At 45.7% G+C, this 23,358-nt stretch overlaps 1 protein-coding gene across 1 annotated transcript in view; it reads left to right on the forward strand.

The window, feature by feature from the left end:
- Positions 1-23,358, forward strand: part of cdk12 (cyclin dependent kinase 12) — a 74,378-nt gene that overhangs the window by 11,877 nt on the left and 39,143 nt on the right. The window contains exons 2-4 of the mRNA XM_048560600.2: positions 11,468-12,442; positions 18,557-18,733; positions 22,674-22,813. Coding sequence (XP_048416557.1) covers positions 11,468-12,442; positions 18,557-18,733; positions 22,674-22,813 — 1,292 coding nt within the window. The remainder of the gene's footprint in view (positions 1-11,467; positions 12,443-18,556; positions 18,734-22,673; positions 22,814-23,358) is intronic.

The following is a 23,358-nucleotide window of genomic DNA, read 5'->3' on the forward strand; positions in this document are numbered from 1 at the left end:
CTGATAATAAAATGTGAGGCTGGATGAACACAGCAGGCCAAGCAGCATCTCAGGAGCACAAAAGCTGACGTTTCGGGCCTGGACCCTTCATCAGAGAGGGGGATGGGGGGAGGGAACTGGAATAAATAGGGAGAGAGGGGGAGGCGGACCGAAGATGGAGAGTAAAGAAGATAGGTGGAGAGGGTGTAGGTGGGGAGGTAGGGAGGGGATAGGTCAGTCCAGGGAAGACGGACAGGTCAAGGAGGTGGGATGAGGTTAGTAGGTAGCTGGGGGTGCGGCTTGGGGTGGGAGGAAGGGATGGGTGAGAGGAAGAACCGGTTAGGGAGGCAGAGACAGGTTGGACTGGTTTTGGGATGCAGTGGGTGGGGGGGAAGGGCTGGGCTGGTTGTGTGGTGCAGTGGGGGGAGGGGATGAACTGGGCTGGTTTAGGGATGCAGTGGGGGAAGGGGAGATTTTGAAACTGGTGAAGTCCACATTGATACCATATGGCTGCAGGGTTCCCAGGCGGAATATGAGTTGCTGTTCCTGCAACCTTCGGGTGGCATCATTGTGGCAGTGCAGGAGGCCCATGATGGACATGTCATCAAGGATGTTTCCCTGGCTGGCAAACCTAAAACCAGGGAAACTAATCTCAGAATAAGAGGTAAACCAATTAAGACTGAAATGAGGAAGAATTTCTTCACCCACAAGGTGGTGAATCTTTGGAATTCTCTAGGCCAGAGAGCTGTGGATACTCAATCATAGAATATGTTCAAGACAGAAATCAATGATTATGGAGACTGCAAAGGAAAATGGTATTGAAATAGATGACCAACCTTAATCTAATAAATGGGACAGAGGACTCAGTGGGCTGATTTTTTTTTATTCATTCATGGGAGTGTGGGCATTGCTGGCCAGGCAGCATTTATTACCCATCTTTAACTGCCCACAGGGCAGTTAAGAATCAACCACATTACTGTGGGTATGGAGTCTCATGTAGGGCCACACCAGGTAAGGATGACTGTTTCCTTCCCTAAAGGACATTAGCAAACCAGATGGGTTTTTCTGACAATCAGCAGTGGGTTCATCATTAGGCTCATAATTCCAGATTTTTATTGCATTCAACTTCCACCATCTGCCATGGCAGGATTTTGAAACCAGGTCCCCAGAACATTCCCCAAGTCTTTGGATTAACCGTCCAGTGATAATACCACTAGGTTATCGTCTCAATCTGCTCCTGCATTTATCGAGTGCTAGTAGCCAGCTTGTTATTAAGATGGATAAAAGGAAACAAAACAATAGAAGGACTCTCATCCTGAATGCTGAAATTCAGTCACAGTGAAAAGGAATCAGAGTCCCAGCATCTCAAGCATCCTGCAAAACTAACAAGTTTGAAATCAACTTTTCAACCAACAACAAATGCTCCAATCTCCACTGCACTGGCCACAAAATTCAACTATCAGCTCTGCGTGAACAATTCAAAAGCTAATCCAAATAGCTGTCATTTTTCTTTAACATTTTTCTTTTTTCACTCACCTCATTTTTTAATCTGTGCATGTGTGTTGTATTACTAAATCTTCTCATGTTTAACAAAGTCACTCTTCGTTAACTCAAAGCAGCCTGGTTAAATGGGTTCCTTTTAAAATGTAAGTTAATTTGGGTCTGCTCGAAAGGTATCACAAGGGAAGAGATCTAGTTTTAAAATAACTTTGTTGTGGCAATAACCAAAGGAAAGCCAGTTCATTACCCTCTCACCAGGATCTTCACAATTTGAAGTAACTCTTCTGGAACTAGAGCAAAGTGGGAAACATCACCTGGAGTCTGCATTTAAAAATGTCCGTGAAACTCTGAAGTGGCACTGAATAATAAGAGCCAGAAAATCATGCAAATGTTTATAAAACATTCATAATAAAATGTGAGGCTGGATGAACACAGCAGGCCAAGCAGCATCACAGGAGCACAAAAGCAGACGTTTCGGGCCTAGACCCTTCATCAGAGAGCTCTCTGATGAAGGGTCTAGGCCCGAAACGTCAGCTTTTGTGCTCCTGTGATGCTGCTTGGCCTGCTGTGTTCATCCAGCCTCACATTTTATTATCTTGGATTCTCCAGCATCTGCAGTTCCCATTATCACTGATACAGTCAAGTAGATGGGCTACTGCTAGGATAGTTAGGACAGGTAGGCAGGTTGTGCAGCAGTGTCCTGTGGCTATCCCCATCCGAAACAAAAATGCTTTTCTGGATAATATAGGAATGGATAGCCTCCCAGAGAAATATAGCACTGATGGCCAGGTTTCTGGTACCAAAACTGGCTGTACTGTAATGAGGGGTATGTCAGCTTTCAAACAACCTCTCTAGTCAGGGGCACAGACAGGCGTTTCTGAGGTCAACAGCAAAACATCAGAATGGTGTGTTACCTCCTCTGTGCCAGGATAATGGATATCTCGGAGAAGGTGCAGAATATTCTCAAAGGGTAGAGTAACCAGCAGGAGGTTGTTGTGCATATTGATACCAACAACGTGGGAGGAGAAGCAGACGAGGTTCTGAATGGAGGGTAAAGGAAATTAGGCAGGAGGTTAAAAAGTAGGTCCTCAAGGGTGGTGATATCTGGATTACTCTTGGTGCAGTGTGCTAATGAGAGTAGAAATAGGAGGATAGGGTAGATGAATGCATGCCTGAGGTGCAGGAGGCAGGGATTCACATTTTTGTAGGCGTAGAAGTGACCTGCTTAAGATGGATGGCTTGCAGCTGAATTGGAAAATGACCAGTATTCTGGCGAGGAGATTTTGCTAGCGCTACTTGGGAGGCTTTAAACAAGTAAGGGGAGGAACCAAAGAGATAGTGAGAAAAGAGATATGTTTGAGGCTGGCAAATTTGAGAAGAGAAGCAAGTCAAATAGTCAAGGCTGGGAATGAGGTAGGATTGATCAATTAAATTGCATTTATTTCGATGCAAGAGGCCTGACAGGTAAGACCGATGAGCTTGGGGCATGTTTGGGAACATGGGACTGGGATAGCAAAGCTATTGCAGAAACGTAGCTCAAGGAAGGACAGGACTGACGGCCTAATGTCCAGGGTATAGAACCCATAGAAAGAGAGGCAAGAGAGGAAGGGGAGTTGTGTTTTTCATTAATGATAACATTACTCTGTACTTAGGGAGGATGTTCCTGAGACAATGTCCAGTGAAGTGATTTGGGTGGAAATGAGAAATAAAAAGGGCATGATACTTTATTTGGATTGTTGTATAGGCCCCTCAATAATTAGCGGAAAATTGAGAAATAATTTTATATGGAGAACTCAAATGTCTGTAATCATAATAGGGTTGTAATGGTAGGGAATTTTAACTTTCCAAACTTGGACTGGGACTGCCATTGGGCTAAGAGCTGGATGATGAGAAAAGGGAGAAGGCAGGTATAGATGGCTGGGTTCGAGTGAATCACTAGAGGAGTGTAAGGGCAGTAGGAGTATACTTAAGAGGGAAATCAGGAGGGCAGAAAGGGGACACGAGACCGCTTTGGCAAATAAGGTTAAGGAGAATCCAAAGAAATTGTACAGATATATTAAGGGCAAAAGAGTAGGGAGAGAGTAGGACTGCTTAAAGATGAACAAAGCTGCCTTTGTGTGGAACCACAGGAAATAGGTGAGATACGAAATGAGTATTTAGTGTCAGTATTTACTGTGGAGAAGGATATGGAAGTTAGAGAAATAGATAGTGATATCTTGAGAAGTGTCCATATTAAAGAGGAGGTGATACTGGATGTCTTAAAATGCATAAAGGTTACTAAATCCCTGAAACATTAACAGGTGTATTCCAGAATTTTGTGGGAAATTAGAGAAGTGATTGCTGGCCCCCTTGCTGACATATTTGTATAAACAGTAGCCACAAGGGAGGTGCCGGAAGACTGGAGGTTGGCTAATGTGGTGCCATTATTAAAGAAAGGTGGTAAGAAAGAGCCAGGGAACTATAGACTGGTGAACCTGACATCCGTGGTGGGTATGTTGTTGGACCGGATTCTGAGGGACCGGATTTACGTGTATTTGGAAAGGCAAGGACTGATTAGGGACCATCAACATAATTTTGTGCATGGGAAATCTTGTCTCACTAACTTGATTGAGTTTTTTGAAGAAGTGACAAAGAAGATTGATGATGGCAGAGTGGTGGACGTAGTCTATATGGACTTCAGCAAGATTCTGCATAGAAGACCGATTAGCAAGGTTAGATCACATTGAATACAGGGAGTGTTAGCCATTTGGATGCAAATTGGCTTGAAGGTAGGAGCCAGATATTGATGGTGGAGGGTTGTTTTTCAGACTGGGGCCCTATGACAAGCAGTATACCACAAAGATTGGTGCTGGGTCCATTGCTTTTTATCATTTATATGAATGAGTTGGAAGTGAACATTGGAGAGGAATAGTTAGTAAGTTTTCAGATGACGCCAAAACTGGTGGTGTAGTGGACAATGAAGAAGATTATTTCAGGATACAGTGGGAACTTGATCAGATTGTCCGATTGGCTGAGGCGTAGTATATGTAGTTTAGTTTAGATGAAGTTGAGGTGTTGCATTTTGATAAGGCAATCAGGGCAGGACTTATACGGTAAATGGTAGTTTTCTGGGGAGTGTTGCTGAACAAAGAGACTTTGGGGTATAGGTTCATGGTTCCTTGAAAGTGGAGTTGCAGGTAGAAAGGATAGTGAAGAAGGCAATTGGCACACTGGCTTTTATTGAGCAGTGCATTGAGTACAGGAGTTGGGAAATCATGCTGCCGCTGCACAGGACATTGGTTAGGCTACTTTTGAAATACTGCGTTCAGTTCTATTCTCCCTGACATAGGAAAGATGTTGTTAAATTTGAAAGGATGGGAAAAGATTTAAAAGGATGTTGCCGGGTTTGGAGGGTTTGCGCTACAGGGAGAGGCTGAATTGGTTGGGGCTTTTTTCCATGGAGCATCGGAGTCTGAGGGGTGACATTATATAGAGATTTATAAAATCATGTGGATCATGGATATATGAATAGCCAAAATCATTTTTGCCATGTATGGGAGTCCAAAGCTAGAGGGCATAGGTTTAAGATCAGAGGATAAAGATTTAAAAAGGACCTAAGGGGCAACTTTTTCACACAGAGGGTGGTGCACTTATGGAATGAGCTGCCAGAGGAAGTGGTGGAGGCTGCTACAATTACAACACTTAAAAGGCATCTGGATGGATACATGAATAGGAAGGGTTTAGAGGGATATGGGCCAAATGCTGGCAAGTGAGTCTAGATTAATTTAGGATCCTGGTCTGTTAGATCAAAGGGTCTGTTTCCACACTGTACAACTCTATGACTCTAATATAGGCCTCCTGAATCTCTTGTCCATGAGCAGCTTCGCCATTTCAGAAATTAGTCTGTGCAGTCTGCTCTGCTGCACTGCCTTAATAGAAATACATCCTTCATTAGGGAGGGGGACCAATACAGGGCATAGTGATCTGTGTAGATCCTCACCTGTACGCTGTGCAATTGAAGCAAGATCTCTTTGCTGCTATGCTCACAATCTATGTTCAGTTAAGGTTAATGTACCAGTTTGTTTTGGAATAGCTGTCAACATCTGCAGGCTAGTTCTCAGTAACGTATGAACAAGTGCACTTAGGTACCTTTTGATATCAACACTTCTCAACCTGTCACCATTAAACAAATAATCTTCACCTAAGTTCCTCCTACCAAAGTGGATAACTTCACTCTAATCCAGATGATTATTCATCTGCCATGGCCTTTCCCTCTCACTCACCTTGTCTAAAATTCCTTGAAGCCTCTGTGCATCCACCCGACAACTCTCATTCCCATAAAGCTTTGTACTACCTGCAAACTTGGAAATAATTCAGTTAGTTTGCACATCCAAATCATTGATATAGATTGTGACCATTTGTGGACTAGTATCGGCAACCCATCTTTAGAATGAGTACGTTATTCTTATTCTTTGTTTTCTGGTGGCTAACCAGTCTCCATCCATAGTATATTTCCAGCAATTTCCCGTGCCTTAATTTTATTTACTAACCTCCTGGTTGGATCTTTTCAAAAAACCTTCTGAAAATTTAAGTGCTCCATTTCCACTGGTTCTCCTTTATCAATGCTGCAAGTAGTATCCTCAAAAGGTTTGACAAACCTGATTTCTCTTTTGTAAATCCATGTTGACTCTGCTTAATTTTACCATTTTTTCCCTAAATGTATAGTTACCATGTCTCTAAACTAGAGTCTAATATTTTCCTGACTATTGGTAGTAGGTCAACAGCTCTGTAGGGCTTAACTTCCTCTCTTCCTCTCTTCTGAAATTGTAGTTTTACACTTGCTACTTTCCAGTCCACAGGAATGTTTCCAGAATCTATAGAATTGTTAAAGATAACCAGCAATATATCAGTATCTCACTAACCACATCCTTCAACATTCTGTAATGAAGTTTATCTGGTCCAGGTGTTATGTACCAGACTAAACCCACTTAGTATATATTAAGAAGATAGCCCAGACCCTAACTTTTTCTTATTTTAAAGACAAGTGCCTGGTGTTGCATTCCGGATGCAGTTTGATTGATCAAACTACACCAGTCTTGAAGTTAAACATATTTTGTTCATACACTGTTGTTAAAAGGCAACAAAATAAGGTAGAAGTTGAAGTAACTTAACTCTGTTGGAAAACTTCATAATACTAGATTATTTACGACTGAACAGGAGCTGTTCCAATATAGTAACATCCCATAAACACGTCCTTGGCAAAGGCAAATCCAGTGAAATAGATTGTCTAACATGCAGTTCTAGCAGCAGGAAGGATACTTCCTGCTTTTAGCCGTAACAGAGAGAGGAAGAACAACTTCCGTAACTGCTACTGAAACCTAAAACTTGAAGTCCTGCTTCTGTGGGAGGTTGACCCCTCCCATCCAAGCTGCTTCTATTGTTCCAACTTTTTAAAAAAAAGGCCTCATGAGCTATTTACTTTCTTGAATTCAAATAGATAGCTCATCACCTCTTCCTTAAAACTTTTTATCCAAAAGAAATGACAAAATACACCTCAATAAAGCCATAGTATCATCACACAGGGAATTATCAATGTAATGTCCAGTTAGCTTTTCAAGTACTATCTCTTTATTAATACTAACTCATTTAGTTCCTCAGTTTGACAAGTCCCTTGGTCAGCTGGTACTTCTGGATGATATTTTGTATAATCTTCCTTGAGCACAGTCTCAAAGTATCTTTTATTTCTCTGCCACTTGTCTGGTCTCCGCTGTACATCTTTAGCTTCCATCGTAATTGTCTCGCCAAATTTTTACCTTTTCAAAAATTTTGACAGTGTATCTTTATGTATGTTCCTCATTTTAGTTCATATTCTCATTTCATGCTCTTTGTTAATTTCTTCATCCTTCTTTGCTACATTCTAAATTGCTCCAGTTCTTCAGGCTTACCACTTGTTTCAGACTCCTTATAAGCCATTAACTTCATTTAACTGCTTTAGAATCTTTAACTGCTATTTTGTATTTATGTTCTTAGAAATATATAAAATTATGGGAGGCATGGATGAGGTGGATAGTTGGAGTCTTTTTACAAGGAGGAAAGTGTAAAATACTAGGGGATGTAGGTTTAAGGTGGAGATGCGCAAGAAAAGGTTTATTCACAGAAGGTGGTGGTTACCTGGAACATGCAGTCAGGAGAGGTGATAGAAGCAGATGCAGTAGCAAATTTTAGAAGGCATTTAAAAGTCACGTGAGCAGGCAGGAAATAGAGTGATACAGACCACGTGCAGGCAGATGGGATTAGTTTAGAATGGCATCGCCGTTGGAACAGACATAATGGGCCAAAGGGCCTGTTCCTGCACTGTTCTATGTAAAAGACATTCTAACATCTGCCCCTTGACATTCAATGAGGTTACCATCACTGAATTCCCCTACTATAATATCCTGGATTTACCAGAAACTCAGCTGGATTCACCACATAAACACTGGCTACAAGAGCAAGTCAGAGGCTGGGAATACTGCAGTGAGTAACCACCCCCTGACTGCCCAAAGCCTGTCCGCCATCTACAGTGCACAAGTCAAGAGTGTAATGGAATATTCCCTAGTTGCTTCGATGGTGCAGTTGCAACAAGGATGAAGAAGCTTGACCCCATGCCAGGGCAAAGCAGCCCACCTGACTGGGACCACACCCACTATCATTCATGTCCTCCACCAGTACATCTACAAGGTGTACTGCAAAAATTCACCAAAGATCTTTTGACAGCACCTTCAAAACTCATGACCACTTCCATCTAGAAGGACAAGGGCAGCATATACATGGGAACACCACACCTGCAAATTCTCCTCCAAGCCACTCACCTGGAATTTCCTCCCTAAGGGCATTGAGGGTCAACTACAGCACAAAGGTTCCGGTAAAAGAAGGCAGCTCACTACCACCTATTCAAGGGCAACTAGGGACAGGAAATGAATACTAGTTAGCCAGCAATGCCCTTGCTCCAATGAGTGAATTTTTTAAAAATATAAGTTATCAGGCCTGATGAATTTATTGGCTTTGATTCCTTCAATTTCCCCAACACTTCCTTCCTACTAATTCCTTCCATTCGCTAGAACCTGCAGACAGCAACATTTTTGGGACATTATTTGTGTTTTGCTCTGTGAAAATAAAACCAAAGTATGTATTTAATCAGTCTGCTATCTTTTTGTTCCCCATTGTAACTTATCCTGGTTCTGACTGCAAGGGATCCACATTTGCCTACACTAATCTTTTTCTCTTCTCTTAGTGTATTTAGAAAGTGTTGCAGAATCATAGAATGCCTACAGTGTGGAAGCAAACCATTTGGTCCATCAAGCCCACACCGACCTTCTGAACAGCATTCCATCCAGACCCACCCCCTATCCTGCCCCTGCATTTCCTACTCGGACACTATGGGCAAGTTAGCATAGTCAATCCATCTAACCATCATCAACTTGCCCTTAGGGCTGTTTGCTACAGTTGTATTAAACATTGATTATGGAATACTGCATGAGTTTTGGACTCCTTATTTAGGAATGCATATAAATCTGTCAGCTGCAATTCAGAGAAGATTCTCCCAACTGATTCCTTGGATCAGGAAGTTATATGAAAATGCTAAATAGGACAGAAGGCAACTATTCGAATTGTTGAGTCCAGCCTAGTCTGCCATTCACTGACATATGGCTAATATGTTTGTATAATAAATTCCACATTCCTGTTCTGTCTGATAATCACTGCCTCTTGTTAGGTAGGTAAATCAATCAATCTCTCATTTAAAAATATTTACTGACCTGCCCCCATTGCCTTCTGAGGCAGAGAGTTCCAAAGTTGCACAGCCCTTTGAGAGAAATAAATTCTCCTCATCTTTGTTCTTTAAGGGTGACTCTGAATTTTAAAATAGTGCCCCCTAATTCTAGACTCAACCACAAAGAGGAGACAGCTGTTCCACATCTGTGTTGTCAATTCCTTTCAGGATCTTCATCCCTCATCTTTTTGTTTTATTCATTCACAAAATTCAGGCATCTCTGGCTGGGCCCCATCCCCAATTGCCCTTGAAAAGGTGTTGGTTAGCCGCTTTTTTGACCAGATGTTGTTGACGTGCTATGCGCCCACCTGCAATGTTGTTAGGAATTGAGTTCCAGAGATGGATTTTAACCCAGTGACAGGGAAGAAACTAGTGATAAATTTCCAAGCCAGGATGGTGTGTGGCTTGGCAAAGAACTTGCAGATGGTCGTGTTCTCCTTTGCTCATGGCAGCCTCAATTGTTCTACTCACACCTCCTTCCCATTTGTCAACAGCATAAAAGTTATCGATTTCCAGCCCCCTTAGGTTCTGAAGAAATGTCATATTGGACTCAAAAATTAACTCTCTCTCTCCACAGATGCTGCCAGACCCGCTGACTTTCTCTAGCACTTTGGTTTTATGTACTCACTGCTGAATTCCTAGTCACTTCAGGATTCAGTGATGGTAATGCCATTGAGGATCAAGGGCGATGGTTGGATTCTGTCATCACAGAACGTCATTGCCATGCACTTGTGTGGCATGAATGTCACTTGTCACTTATCACTCCGAGCCTGGATATTGTCCAGGTCTTCACGCATTTGGACATTGCAACTCTTGAGATGCTGAAAGAGTCAAATGGTGCTGTGTTGTGTAATCATTGGCAAACACCTTCACTTTTGAACTTATGATGCTGGTAAAGTCATTGATGAAGCAGTTGAAAATGGTTGACCTCAGACTCTGCGCTAACGAGTTGCTTCAGAAATGTATCTGAATTTGGATGGCTGACTTCCAATAGTCACAACCATTTTCCTATATGCCAGGCATTCTTCCAAACTCAAGGAATTTTCTCTTGATTGTCATTGACTCTAGTGTTGCCAGGGCTCCTTGCCCTTGGTCAGATGCAATCTTGATGTCAAGTGGAGTTACTCTAACCCCACGTCTGGAGTTCAGCTCTTTTGTCCATGTTTAGACCAAAATTGAATTGAGGTCAAAAGCTGAGTGGTTGTAGTGGAAGTCAAACTGAGCATCATTGAGCTGGTTACTTCTGTGTAAGTTCTGTTTGAAAGCACCCTTGACAACCCCCTCTATTACTTTGCTGATGATGGAGAGGAGATTGTTGCTGCACTGGTGTATTTGCTGTCACTGCATTTCTCAGGATCATTGTTGTGGGAACTCTGGAAGAAAATATGACAAGATGAAAAAGCAGCAGAAGAGGGGAAGTGAGAGAATTATCAAGGGCTAAGGAAGAGTTGTAAGTGCAATGGTGTTGCAGATATTCTGGTTAGAGTATGGACTGAGAAAATGCAGTGATTTCACACACAGGCAGATAGCTGTGAGTATAACCATATAGGATATATAAGTAGCAGACAGCATCAAGACAGAGAAAGAACTGTTGGGATAGCGAGTGAAATCTGAAATTGTTGTGTATAGATATAAATACTAGCACATAATCACAGATATATTGAAAAATCCTAAATCTCAAAGCAGACAGTGGCCACATCACTCGGGTTGGATAGAAAACAGACATGTCCAGCCTGCTGAACATTGCTGGTTTGACACACTAAATCATGCCATTTGGGAGGGAGTGGAGGGTGTTAATCATGGTAGGGTTAACACTGTGGATGGCGCAGTTAATAATGGGGAGAGTTAGTCATGCCTGGAATGGTTTATCTCAGTGCATTTGTTGTGGAGTCCTGAGCTGTACATATGAAGACCAGTGGGCTGTGTTGATAATGCTAAGATTCAAACAATTTCAGTAACCTTGCATTGTGTTAATGTTGAAGCAGCACATCACTGAGAGTGGAAAGCACAAATACCTGCACCTTACTGTTCAAGAGAATTGTGTGGAATTGGACCTGATGAATAGGGGTGACTGAATGTATACACTACTTACTGCCTAGAGAATATGTCCTTGTACAAGTGCATTTTTCAGTTTTCACTTGTCATTTGACACGTTATTGCAATTATTTGTGTTTTAATTGAACACGCTTCTCTTCACAGGAGGTCAGCAAAGTCAAGGAGCCGGAGCCCAGTGTACTCGAGACATTCGCGATCACGCAGTAAACACAGGCAATCCCGATCACGAAGCCGACATTCAAGTATTTCACCAAGCCGGTTTACCCTCAAATCAAGCCTTGGTGCTGAGCTGAGCAAAACCAAAAGGGCAAGAGCTGCTGTGGCTGCCAAGTCCAGCACAAAAGACTCAAAAGATTTAAAAGGTTCACTTGGAACTGTTTGTAAAACAAGCGCTCACAGTGCTGGTTCCGGCAGCACAGCCTCTGCGACACCACTTAAAGATATAAAAAAATTGACTAAAATAGTAAGGAGTGAGAAGCCACCTTCACCTATTGAAACCTCAAATGCAGTGATTGTGAAGATAGAGGAAGATGTTGCTGAGGAGAAAATCCCAGAGATAAAAATAAAGACTGAATTACCAGAGAATAGCCCAGTACTCTCCCCATTGGCATTGTCAGTAAAAGAGTCTAAATCGCCAGTGGTGAAATGTGAAGTGGAAATGCCAAAAGAGAAGAGTCTGCCGCCTTTACCAAATGAAAGCAATTTGGATAAACCTCCACTTCCTCCTTCAGGTTCTGCTCCACCACCATTACCTCCACCATCTCCTCCTGTAACATTGCCTCCAGCCCCAGTACAGCCGCCACCTCCCCTACCACTAGTGACTCTGCAACAGTCTCAGCCTCCTCCAGAGATTTCAATTGAACCACCACCACCAACAACCACAGTGCACCTACCACAGCTCCCAGTACCGTTGCCGTTACCATTGCCACCAATATCGATGACTGTACCAGTCTTGACCCACGCACCAACCATCCCTCAGCAGCTGTCATCAAGGACCACGGTGTTGAGCAGTACACTCCCCATGCCACCCATGATGAACTCAGTAATGCCCTTACTGACTTCAACATTACCACCACTGCCATTGCCTCCACTCCTTCCTGGGGAAGATGATATAGAAAGGTAAGAAATCTGTGTTAGATTAAGTGTTCCTACCAGAGTCAGATCAAGAAGTGGTTTTTGTTCTAAAATATTGAATGCTGTCATCTGGAATGGACCTGCATTCCAAGGTAGTTCCCCACTCTGTGTCTGTCATCAGAATTGCAAAAATATGTTATCTTCTGGGAGAAAAAGAAAGCTTCAGGATGATCTATACGCAATTCAGGAATGGACCTGCACTCCAAGATTAAGATGCACACAGTTCAGCAATGACCTGGACACACATCTGGTATAGTGCATAGCTTCTGTATCACCCTTGTGAAGGATCTCACAAACACTGATCATTCCAGATTAAAATTACAAAGATAATTCTGTGGTTATGCAGGTTTATATTTGCTTTGTCTCCTCATCAGGTCAAAACTTCATTGTAATCATTTGAAGCTTGGTCAGGATGGTTGCACTGCTAATGTGGCATTGATTGGTCTCCACTATGACCTAGCCTCACCTGAGGAACTAGTCAACACTTGTGAGATGCTCCAGTGCACTTTGAGTTGTCTCAAAGTACACCACAAATGACGACCTGAGTTCTGAGGAAGGTTCACTAGACCTAAAACATTAACTGTGATTTCTCTCCATACATGCTCCCAGACCTGCTGAACCTTTCCAGCAATTTCTGTTTTTGTTACAAATTGACCTAATGTGGAAGATACACCTCTGACCTAGACCTGAAATACTAAATTAATTTGTGATTCATCCACTTGCTGCCTTAGAAGTATTTCTAGGAAGAGTAAGGTATTTATCAACATGAACCCAGTAGACTGGCCAGTTAGTTTATAATGAGCAATCTGAAATCAGCAAACAGGTCCAGAGCAGACAGCAAATGGCCACAACTGATTGCATACTGAGATATGAGAGAGCAGAAATCATCTGTCCATCGGGAAAGGATGTATCCATTGGTCCTAAAATTGCTTGTGTGTTTATGAAAGGAGGATTTAACTTTGCAAATAAAACCCTGAGTTCTTAAGGGAAATGGATATATAAAAACTATATATCAAAACAGCACCAGATTTGTTGGAGGGCACAATTACGCTTTTATTCATGTTTAATAGTACATAAATGCAGAAAGTGATTGCGTGTAGCTGTGATCAGTTGCTCTTTGTACTTGTTCACAGCTGCGATGTGGAGATGTCAGTGTTGGACTAGGGTGACAAGGTCAGAAATCACAAGACACCAGATTATAATCCGAGATAATGGGAACTGCAGATGCTGGAGAATCCAAGATAATAAAGTGTGAGGCTGGATGAACACATCAGACCAAGCAGCATCTCAAGAGCACAAAAGCTGACGTTTCGGGCCTAGACCCTTCATCAGAGAGGGGGATGGGGAGAGGGAACTGGAATAAATAGGGAGAGAGGGGGAGGCGGACCGAAGATGGAGAGAAAAGAAGATAGGTGGAGAGGAGAGTATAGGTGGGGAGGTAGGGAGGGGATAGTTCAGTCCAGGGAAGACGGACAGGTCAGGGAGGTGGGATGAGGTTAGTAGGTAGGAGATGGAGGTGCGGCTTGGGGTGGGAGGAAGGGATGGGTGAGAGGAAGAACAGGTTAGGGAGGCAGAGACAGGCTGGGCTAGTTTTGGGATACAGTGGGGGGAGGGGAAGAGCTGGGCTGGTTGTGTGATGCAGTGGGGAGAGGGGAAGAACTGGGCTGGTTTTGGGATGTGGTGGGGGAAGGGGAGATTTTGAAGCTGGGCTGCAGGGTTCCCAAGCGGAATATGAGTTGCTGTTCCTACAACCTTCGGGTGGCATCATTGTGGCACTGCAGGAGGCCCATGATGGACATGTCATCTAAAGAATGGGAGGGGGAGTTGAAATGGTTCGCGACTGGGAGGTGCAGTTGTTTATTGCGAACGGAGCGGAGGTGTTCTGCAAAGCGGTCTCCAAGCCTCTGCTTGGTTTCCCCAATGTAGAGGAAGCCACACCAGGTACAATGGATACAGTATACCACTTTGGCAGATGAGCAGGTGAACCTCTGCTTAATGTGGAAAGTCATCTTGGGGCCTGGGATGGGGTGAGGGAGGAGGTGTGGGGGCAAGTGTAGCACTTCCTGCGGTTGCAGGGGAAGGTGCCGGGTGTGGTGGGGTTGGAGGGGAGTGTGGAGCGAACAAGGGAGTCACGGAGAGAGTGGTCTCTCTGGAAAGCAGACAGGGGTGGGGATGGAAAAATATCTTGGGAGGTGGGGTCGGATTGTAGATGACAGAAGTGTCGGAGGATGATACGTTGTATCCGGAGGTTGGTGGCGTGGTGTGTGAGAATGAGGGGATCCTCTTTGGGCGGTTGTGATGGGGGTGGGGTGTGAGGGATGTGTTGCGGGAAATGCGGGAGACGTGGTCAAGGGCGTTCTCGACCACTGTGGGGGGAAATTTGCGGTCCTTGAAGAACTTGGACATGTGGGATGTGCGGGAGTGGAATGCCTCATCGTGGGAGCAGATGTGGCGGAGGCAGAGGAGTTGGGAATAGGGGATGGAATTTTTGTAGGTGGGTGGGTGGGAGGAGGTGTATTCTAGGTAGCTGTGGGAGTCAGTGGGCTTGAAATGGACATCAGTTACAAGCTGGTTGCCTGAGATGGAGACTGAGAGGTCCAGGAAGGTGAGGGATGTGTTGGAGATGGCCCAGGTGAACTTGAGGTTGGGGTGGAAGGTGTTTGTGAAGTGGATGACTGTTCGAGCTCCTCTGGGGAGCAAGAGGCGGCGCCTTATAATCCCACAGGTTTGTTTGAAAATGTGAGTTTTCAGACCTCAGCTCCTTCCGCAGGTGTAGTGTGAGAGAGAGAGAGAGAGGCTGTGAGACACAGAATTTATAAGTGAAAAAGTAACAACATTAAAACTGGCCACCTCTTGTTGAATGTTTAATCAGTTAGCAAGGGACTATTAATTGAAATTCAAAATCCAGTTGTCTTTCAAGGCATTGTCCTGAGATAATTAAAAGCTTTATCAATGTATACAGGAGATGACTTCTCAGGTCAGACAAAGCATTTTAGGTGTGGGGTCTTGTTTAGAATCTTTGTTTTAAACTGGGGTCAGATTTTTTTTTGAGCAAAACAATGTATCTGCAACCACACAAACATCTTGGATGAAATTATTCGTGTGTGTATGTGTGTGTGTGAGAAAGAGAGTGAGTGAGTGTATGCATTTGCGCATGCGTGCACACTCTTGAGAGAGGGTGTGTGTGTGTCAGTGAGAGAGAGTGAGAGAGGTCTGCGAAAGTGAGTGTGTGTGCGCGCGCGCCTGTGAATATGAGGGAATATATTATGTGTGGTGGGGTCACCTGTAATGCGACATGAACCCAAGATCACAATTGAGGTCATCCTCATGGGTATGGAATTTGGCAACCAGCCTCTGCTCAGTGATATTGCGCTGTAACGTATCTCGAAGCCCACCTTGGAGGATGCATACCTGAAGATTGGAGGCTAAATGTCCTTGATCCTTGAAGTGTTCCCCCAGTGGGAGGAAACACACCTGTCTGGTGATCAAAGACCAAAAACAAAGAAAATTATAGCACAGGAACAGGCCCTTTGGCCCTCCATGCGCGGTGTCCATTCATCTGTTGTCATAGCATCTGCATGGTCTCACCAATATACCATGTCTCAGGGCATCCATGCCTGCAGCATATGAGGTAGACAACATTGACCGAGTCACATGAGTGTCTGCTGTTTATGTGATGGATGGTGTTCCCGCATATGATGGTAGTGTCCATGGCAATAATCTGACACGTCATGCAGAGGTTGCCATGACTGGATTGTATAGTGTTGTGGTTGATGTCGTCCTGAAGGCTGGGTAGTTTGCTGTGAACAATGGTGTGTTTAAGGTTTAATGTTGTTTGAAGGCAAGAAGAGGAGGCGTAGGGAAGATCTTGGCAAGATGCTCGTCATCAATAATGTGTTGAAGGCTGCGAAAAACATGGTGTAGTTTCTCTGCTCTGGGGAAGTACTGGATGATGAAGTGTATCAGATGGGTTGTATCTTATGGGGAGGTCTTTTTGCTGTTGCATGATAGAAATGGAGACCGATGAGTTGAGCATCGTATCCCATTCTAATGAGGGCATTCCCTCTCCTCTGAGCAGCAAATTACTCAGCCTTCAGCACAATACAACCACAACACCACGCAAACCTGTTATTGGAACCTCTGCAAGACATGTCAGATCATCGCCATGGACAATAGCGTCACGTGTGGGAACACTACCCTCCAGACATTGTGGTCTATCTCATATGTTACTGGCGTGGATGCCTGGAGACATGGTACATTGGCGAGACCATGCAGATGCTATGACAACGGATGAGTGGACACCGCACAATGATCACCGGACAGGGGGTGTTCCTTCTCATTGGGGGAAAACTTAAAGAATCAAGGACATTTAGCCTCCAATCTTTGGGTATGCGTCCTCCAAGGTGGACTTTGAGATACATTACAACACAAAATCACTGACACACACACACGAGTAATTTCATCCAAGATGTTTGTGTGGTTGCAGACACACTCTGTTTCGCTTAAAAAAAACCTGACCCCAGTTTGCAACTTTGATTCTAAGCAAGACTCCACACCTAAAATGCTTTGTCTGACCTGAGAAGTCACCTCCTGTATATATTGATAATATCTGTAATTCTCTCAGGATAATGCCTTGAAAGACAGCTGGATTTTGCATTTCGCTCAGTAGTCTCCTACCTAACAGATTAAGCATTCAACAAGAGGTGGCCAATTTTAGAGTTGTTACCTTCCCACTTAAAAATTTCATGTCTTATAGCCTCTCTCTTACACCATACCTGAGAAAGGACTGAGCCCTGAAAGCTTGCATTTTCAAATAAATTGGATTATAACCTGGTGTCACGTGATTTTTGACCTTCTTTGCAGTGGTGCTTTGCACTTTCAGACCAATGTGCATTGTCAGGACTTGTAGGTGGAGCAAATGCCCCAAGTGGATGCTGTAACTTAGAAGAAAAGACAACATAATACAGGCTAAGAAAAACTGCGTATGACAAGCCAAAGGAGATAAACTGCATGTGCTCTTGATTATGAGTCACTGAAAGCTAACATGCAGTTACAACAAACAATTAGGAAAGCAAATAGAATGTCAAGCTTTATTTCTAGAGGAGTTGAGTACGGGAGTAAAGTTGTCTTGTTGCAGCTGTACAGAGTCTTGGTGAGAATTTTTGCAGAATTCTGTCTGCAGTTTTGGTCTCATTACTAACAAAGGATACACGTGCCCTAGAGGGACTGCAACAAAGGTTCATCAAACTAATCCCTGCAATGGTAGGATTGTTTTATCAGGAGAGATTGAAGTGACTGGACCTGTACTGTCTCTAGACTTTAGACGAATGAAAGTTAGAATTCTTTCCACGTTGTACAGGATAATGAAGGAAGGAGGTTTGCCTTTCTTGGATCCAGTACCAAGGGACCGTTTCAGACTGAGCCGAACAGGAATTTCTTCATTCAGAGGTGGTGAATCTTTGGGAAGTCTGTCTTAGAATATTGTGATGGCTCAGTCATTGAGAATGTTCAAGACAAAGATTAATAAATTCTTAGATACCAAAAAAAATCAAGGGATCTGGGAAAAGTGCAGGAAGATTGCATTGAGGTGATGATCAGTCATCATCTGTTGAAAGGTGAAGTAGTCTTGAGGGGCCAAATGACTGACTTCTGGCCCTGTTTTCTGTGTAACAGAAACAGAGGGGTAGATTAACACAAGCAGAGACAGAGAGCCTGGGTTTATTACAGAGAACAAGGTCCAAGGGTACCATTGATTATCTGAAACGATTTAGGAATTCTTTGTTATAGTAATAAGATGCTATTGCTTGTATGTTTTGAGATTTTTTTTTAATAGTACAATGAATGAAAGTTAATGTGTTTTCCTTTGTTCAACCATCATGCAAGGTGATCACAAATGATCCAAAACATTTTTTAAAATTACTTTTCCTTGTCAAGGATTACCGCATTTAATGAGGCAGCAGCAGCCCAAAGGGTGAAAGGCACTCTCTGAAACACCCTTAGCAACACCTGACCCTCCACAATCTCTTTGGTACCTTGTTGCTGCCTTCCCATCGCCAACCCACCATGGTTTTCGCTGCTATAATACTGTTTCTGTTTCAGTCCGAAGGAGATCCAACCTGTAAAATCTACCAAGAAAGACAGAGACCAAAGAACACGGCATTTACTAGCAGACCTCCCACTCCCACCGGAACTTCCTGGAACAGATCCCTCACCTCCAGCTTCGCCAGAGCAGAAGACACCACCTCCATCTCAACCGATCCTTAAAAAAAGGCCCAAGTAAGAATGTTGGAGAAACTAACAATTTGGTTAAATATCTCAGTTAAACATGGCCTTAATGTCTACTGTGTTTACTGAAGGGAAGCTCGAGAATTTATTGCTTGAGCAGCCAACAGTTGGATTCTTTTGGGTTCAGTCATGAAGGTCACTATGACATGGAGGCTGTTGCCGTAAATCCAACTGTGATACTGGCCTAATCTGTGTAGCACCTAGCAAAATTATTGGAGGCAGGTTGCAAGGAGAGGATTTCAGAAACGCTGTATGATTGGAGAAATGTCACATCTACATCCTTACTTCTGCATCGTCCAACTGCAGAAAACAGTTCAAATACTTTGCAGTGTGTCTTGAATATCCTCGTTACAACCTCCAGGGTCTGGCCTTGAAAATCACTGGTCCTGCCACCGAGTGAGAGTCAGTGTGTGCGGGCCTGTATATCAGTGAGAGTCAGTGCATGTGGGTCTGTATATCAGTGAGACTCAGTGCGTGCGGGGCTGTACCCAGTGAGAGTCAGTGCATGCGCGGCTGTACTCCAGTGAGAGTCAGTGCGTGCGCGGCTGTACTCCAGTGAGAGTCAGTGCATGCGCGGCTGTACTCCAGTGAGAGTCAGTGCGTGCGCGGCTGTACTCCAGTGAGAGTCAGTGCATGCGCGGCTGTACTCCAGTGAGAGTCAGTGCGTGCGCGGCTGTACTCCAGTGAGAGTCAGTGCGTGCGCGGCCGTACTCCAGTGAGAGTCAGTGCGTGCGGGGCTGTACTCCAGTGAGAGTCAGTGCGTGCGTGGCTGTACTCCAGTGAGAGTCAGTGCGTGCGGGGCTGTACTCCAGTGAGAGTCAGTGCGTGCGTGGCTGTACTCCAGTGAGAGTCAGTGCGTGCGGGGCTGTATATCAGTGAGAGTCAGTGCATGTGGGTCTGTATATCAGTGAGACTCAGTGCGTGCGGGGCTGTACCCAGTGAGAGTCAGTGCATGCGCGGCCGTACTCCAGTGAGAGTCAGTGCGTGCGCGGCTGTACTCCAGTGAGAGTCAGTGCGTGCGCGGCCGTACTCCAGTGAGAGTCAGTGCGTGCGGGGCTGTACTCCAGTGAGAGTCAGTGCGTGCGGGGCTGTACTCCAGTGAGAGTCAGTGCGTGCGGGGCCGTGCCACAGTGAGAGTCAGTGCGTGCGGGGCCGTACCCCAGTGAGAGTCAGTGCATGTGCGGCCATACTCCAGTGAGAGTCAGTGCGTGCGCAGCCGTACCCCAGTGAGAGTCAGTGCATGCGTGGCCGTACCCCAGTGAGAGTCAGTGCGTGCGGGGCTGTACCCCAGTGAGAGTCAGTGCGTGCGGGACTGTATCCCAGTGAGAGTCAGTGTGTGTGGGACTGTATCCCAGTGAGAGTCAGTGCGTGTGGGACTGTACCCCAGTGAGAGTCGGTGCGTGCGGGGCCGTACCCCAGTGAGAGTCAGTGCGTGCGCGGCCGTTAACCAGTGAGAGTCAGTACGTGCGCGGCCATACCCCAGTGAGAGTCAGTGTGTGCGTGGTGTTGCCCCAGTGAGAGTCGGTGCGTGCGGGGCCGTACCCCAGTGAGAGTCAGTGCGTGCGCGGCCGTTACCCAGTGAGAGTCAGTGCGTGTGGCACTGTATCCCAGTGAGAGTCAGTGCGTGTGGCACTGTATCCCAGTGAGAGTCAGTGCGTGTGGCACTGTATCCCAGTGAGAGTCAGTATGTGTGGCTCTGTATCCCAGTGAGAGTCAGTGCGTGCGTGGCCGGACCCCAGTGAGAGTCAGTGCGTGCGGGGCTGTACTCCAGTGAGAGTCAGTGCGTGCGGGTCCGTACCCCAGTGAGAGTCGGTTCGTGCGGGGCCGTACTCCAGTGAGAGTCGGTGCGTGCGCGGTCGTACCCCAGTGAGAGTCAGTGCGTGCGCGGCCGTTAACCAGTGAGAGTCAGTACGTGCGCGGCCATACCCCAGTGAGAGTCAGTGTGTGCGTGGTGTTGCCCCAGTGAGAATCAGTGCGTGCGCAGCCATACCCCAGTGAGAGTCAGTGCGTGCGCAGTCGTACCCCAGTGAGAGTCAGTGTGTGTGGCACTGTATCCCAGTGAGAGTCAGTGCGTGTGGCACTGTATCCCAGTGAGAGTCAGTGTGTGTGGGACTGTATCCCAGTGAGAGTCAGTGTGTGTGGGACTGTTTCCCAGTGAGAGTCAGTGTGTGTGGCTCTGTATCCCAGTGAGAGTCAGTGCGTGCGTGGCCAGACCCCAGTGAGAGTCAGTGCGTGCATGGCTGTACCCCAGTGAGAGTCAGTGCGTGCGTGGCCGTACCCCAGTTAGAGTCAGTGTGTGTGTGGCCGTACCCCAGTGAGAGTCAGTATGTGTGGCACTGTATCCCAGTGAGAGTCAGTGTGTGTGGCACTGTATCCCAGTGAAAGTCAGTGAGTGTGGCACTGTATCCCAGTGAAAGTCAGTGAGTGTGGGACTGTATCCCAGTGAGAGTCAGTGTGTGTGTGGCCGTACCCCAGTGAGAGTCAGTACGTGCGTGGCCGTTCCCCAGTGAGAGTCAGTGTGTGTGGCACTGTATCCCAGTGAGAGTCAGTGTGTGTGGCACTGTATCCCAGTGAAAGTCAGTGAGTGTGGGACTGTATCCCAGTGAGAGTCAGTGTGTGTGGGACTGTATCCCAGTGAGAGTCAGTGCGTGCGTGGCCGGACCCCAGTGAGAGTCAGCGCGTACGTGGCCGGACCCTAGTGAGAGTCAGTGCGTGCGTGGCCGTACCCCAGTGAGAGTCAGTGTGTGCGTGGCCATACCCCAGTGAGAGTCAGTGTGTGTTGGACTGTATCCCAGTGAGAGTCAGTGTGTGTGGCACTGTATCCCAGTGAGAGTCGGTGTGTGTGGCACTGTATCCCAGTGAGAGTCAGTGTGTGTGGCACTGTATCCCAGTGAAAGTCAGTGTGTGTGGGACTGTATCCCAGTGAGAGTCAGTGTGTGTGGGACTGTATCCCAGTGAGAGTCAGTGCATGCGTGGCCGGACCCCAGTGAGAGTCAGCGCGTGCGTGGCCGTACCCCAGTGAGAGTCAGTGCATGTGCGGCTGTACTCCAGTGAGAGTCCGTGCATGCGTGGCCGGACCCCAGTGAGAGTCAGCGCGTACGTGGCCGGACCCCAGTGAGAGTCAGTGCGTGCGTGGCCGTACCCCAGTGAGAGTCAGTGCATGTGCGGCTGTACTCCAGTGAGAGTCCGTGCTTGTGCTGCCGTACTCCAGTGAGAATCAGTGATTGCACGGCCGTACCCCAGTGAGAGTCAGTGCGTGCGCGGCCATACCCCAGTGAGAGTCAGTGCGTGCGCGGCCATACCCCAATGAGAGTCAGTGCGTGCGCGGCCATACCCCAGTGAGAGTCAGTGTGTGCGTGGTGTTACCCCAGTGAGAGTCAGTGCGTGCGCGGCTGTAGTCCAATGAGAGTCCGTGAGTGCGCGGCCGTACTCCAGTGAGAGTCAGTGCGTGCGTGGCCGTACCCCAGTGAGAGTGCCTGCATGGCCGTTCTCCAGTGAGCGTCAGTGCATGCGTGGTGTTACCCCGGTGAGAGTCAGTGCGTGCGGGTTGTACTGCAGTGAGAGTCAGTGCGTGCGCAGCCGTACTCCAGTGACAGTCATTGTGTGTGTGGGACTGTATTCCAGTGCGAGTCAGTGTGTGCGTGGTGTTACCCCAGTGAGGGTCAGCGTGTGCGCGGCTCTACCCCAGTGAGAGTCCGTGTGTGTGGCGCTGTACCCTCCTGTGTGATAGTGTGAGTAGAATTGTTCCCAGTGAGAGTGAGCGTGTGTGTGGGACTCATATCCTTTTGGGAGTCAGTGTGTATGGGATTGTGACCTTGTGAAAACAAACAGCGTATCCTGAAATGCAGTGGGAATAATGTTGAACGTATAGCTTTCATGCGAAGGCTTGGTTAGATTCTGTTGCCTCTCACACGTTTAACTTTTTTTAAAGGATCTGTTGTCCTCGCTATGGTGAGAAAAAGGAGACTGAGAGTGACTGGGGCAAGCGATGTGTGGATAAATTCGACATAATTGGAATCACTGGCGAAGGAACATATGGGCAAGTTTACAAAGCTAAGGATAAGGACACAGGTAATTGATGCTTCAAAAACCAGAACTTTTTCACTACCTGGAGTCACAGAGCATTATGTTTCATGGGCATGTTTTGATTTCAATATTCCAAGATTTGAGATTTAGTTTTTTGTGTTTGCTGGTAGGAAATAATATCTCATTGGTAATACAATCATTTATGCTATTCATGGCCAGTTGCTTGTTGCTGCAAGCCTGATGCGTAATTCAGAGTCATCCAGTCTATATTTCTGCGATTACTTTTTGTGGAACATCTGCACCTCATGCCACTGCACTGGGACAGGAAGTTGGTGCTTGTGACTACCTCACTCCATGTCTGGAAATAGGAAGTTGGCTCCCACTGCATCTATAGACATATTTGCATTGGAGCCGACGTTAATACGTTCTCAGCAGTCAGTGGGATTGAAATTGAGGCAACACTTTGTATTTTTTTTGTAGAGAGAGCTTTTTGGCTTCCTCAATCTTGCCCCACTCATACCTCCTCGTGTCACAGAGGCTCTTTACAAAAATTGTTTCTTTTTTAATTGCTTTGTTCAGAGATATAAGGA

This window comes from Stegostoma tigrinum, chromosome 31, assembly GCF_030684315.1.
Source record: "Stegostoma tigrinum isolate sSteTig4 chromosome 31, sSteTig4.hap1, whole genome shotgun sequence".
Lineage (NCBI taxonomy): Eukaryota > Metazoa > Chordata > Chondrichthyes > Orectolobiformes > Stegostomatidae > Stegostoma > Stegostoma tigrinum.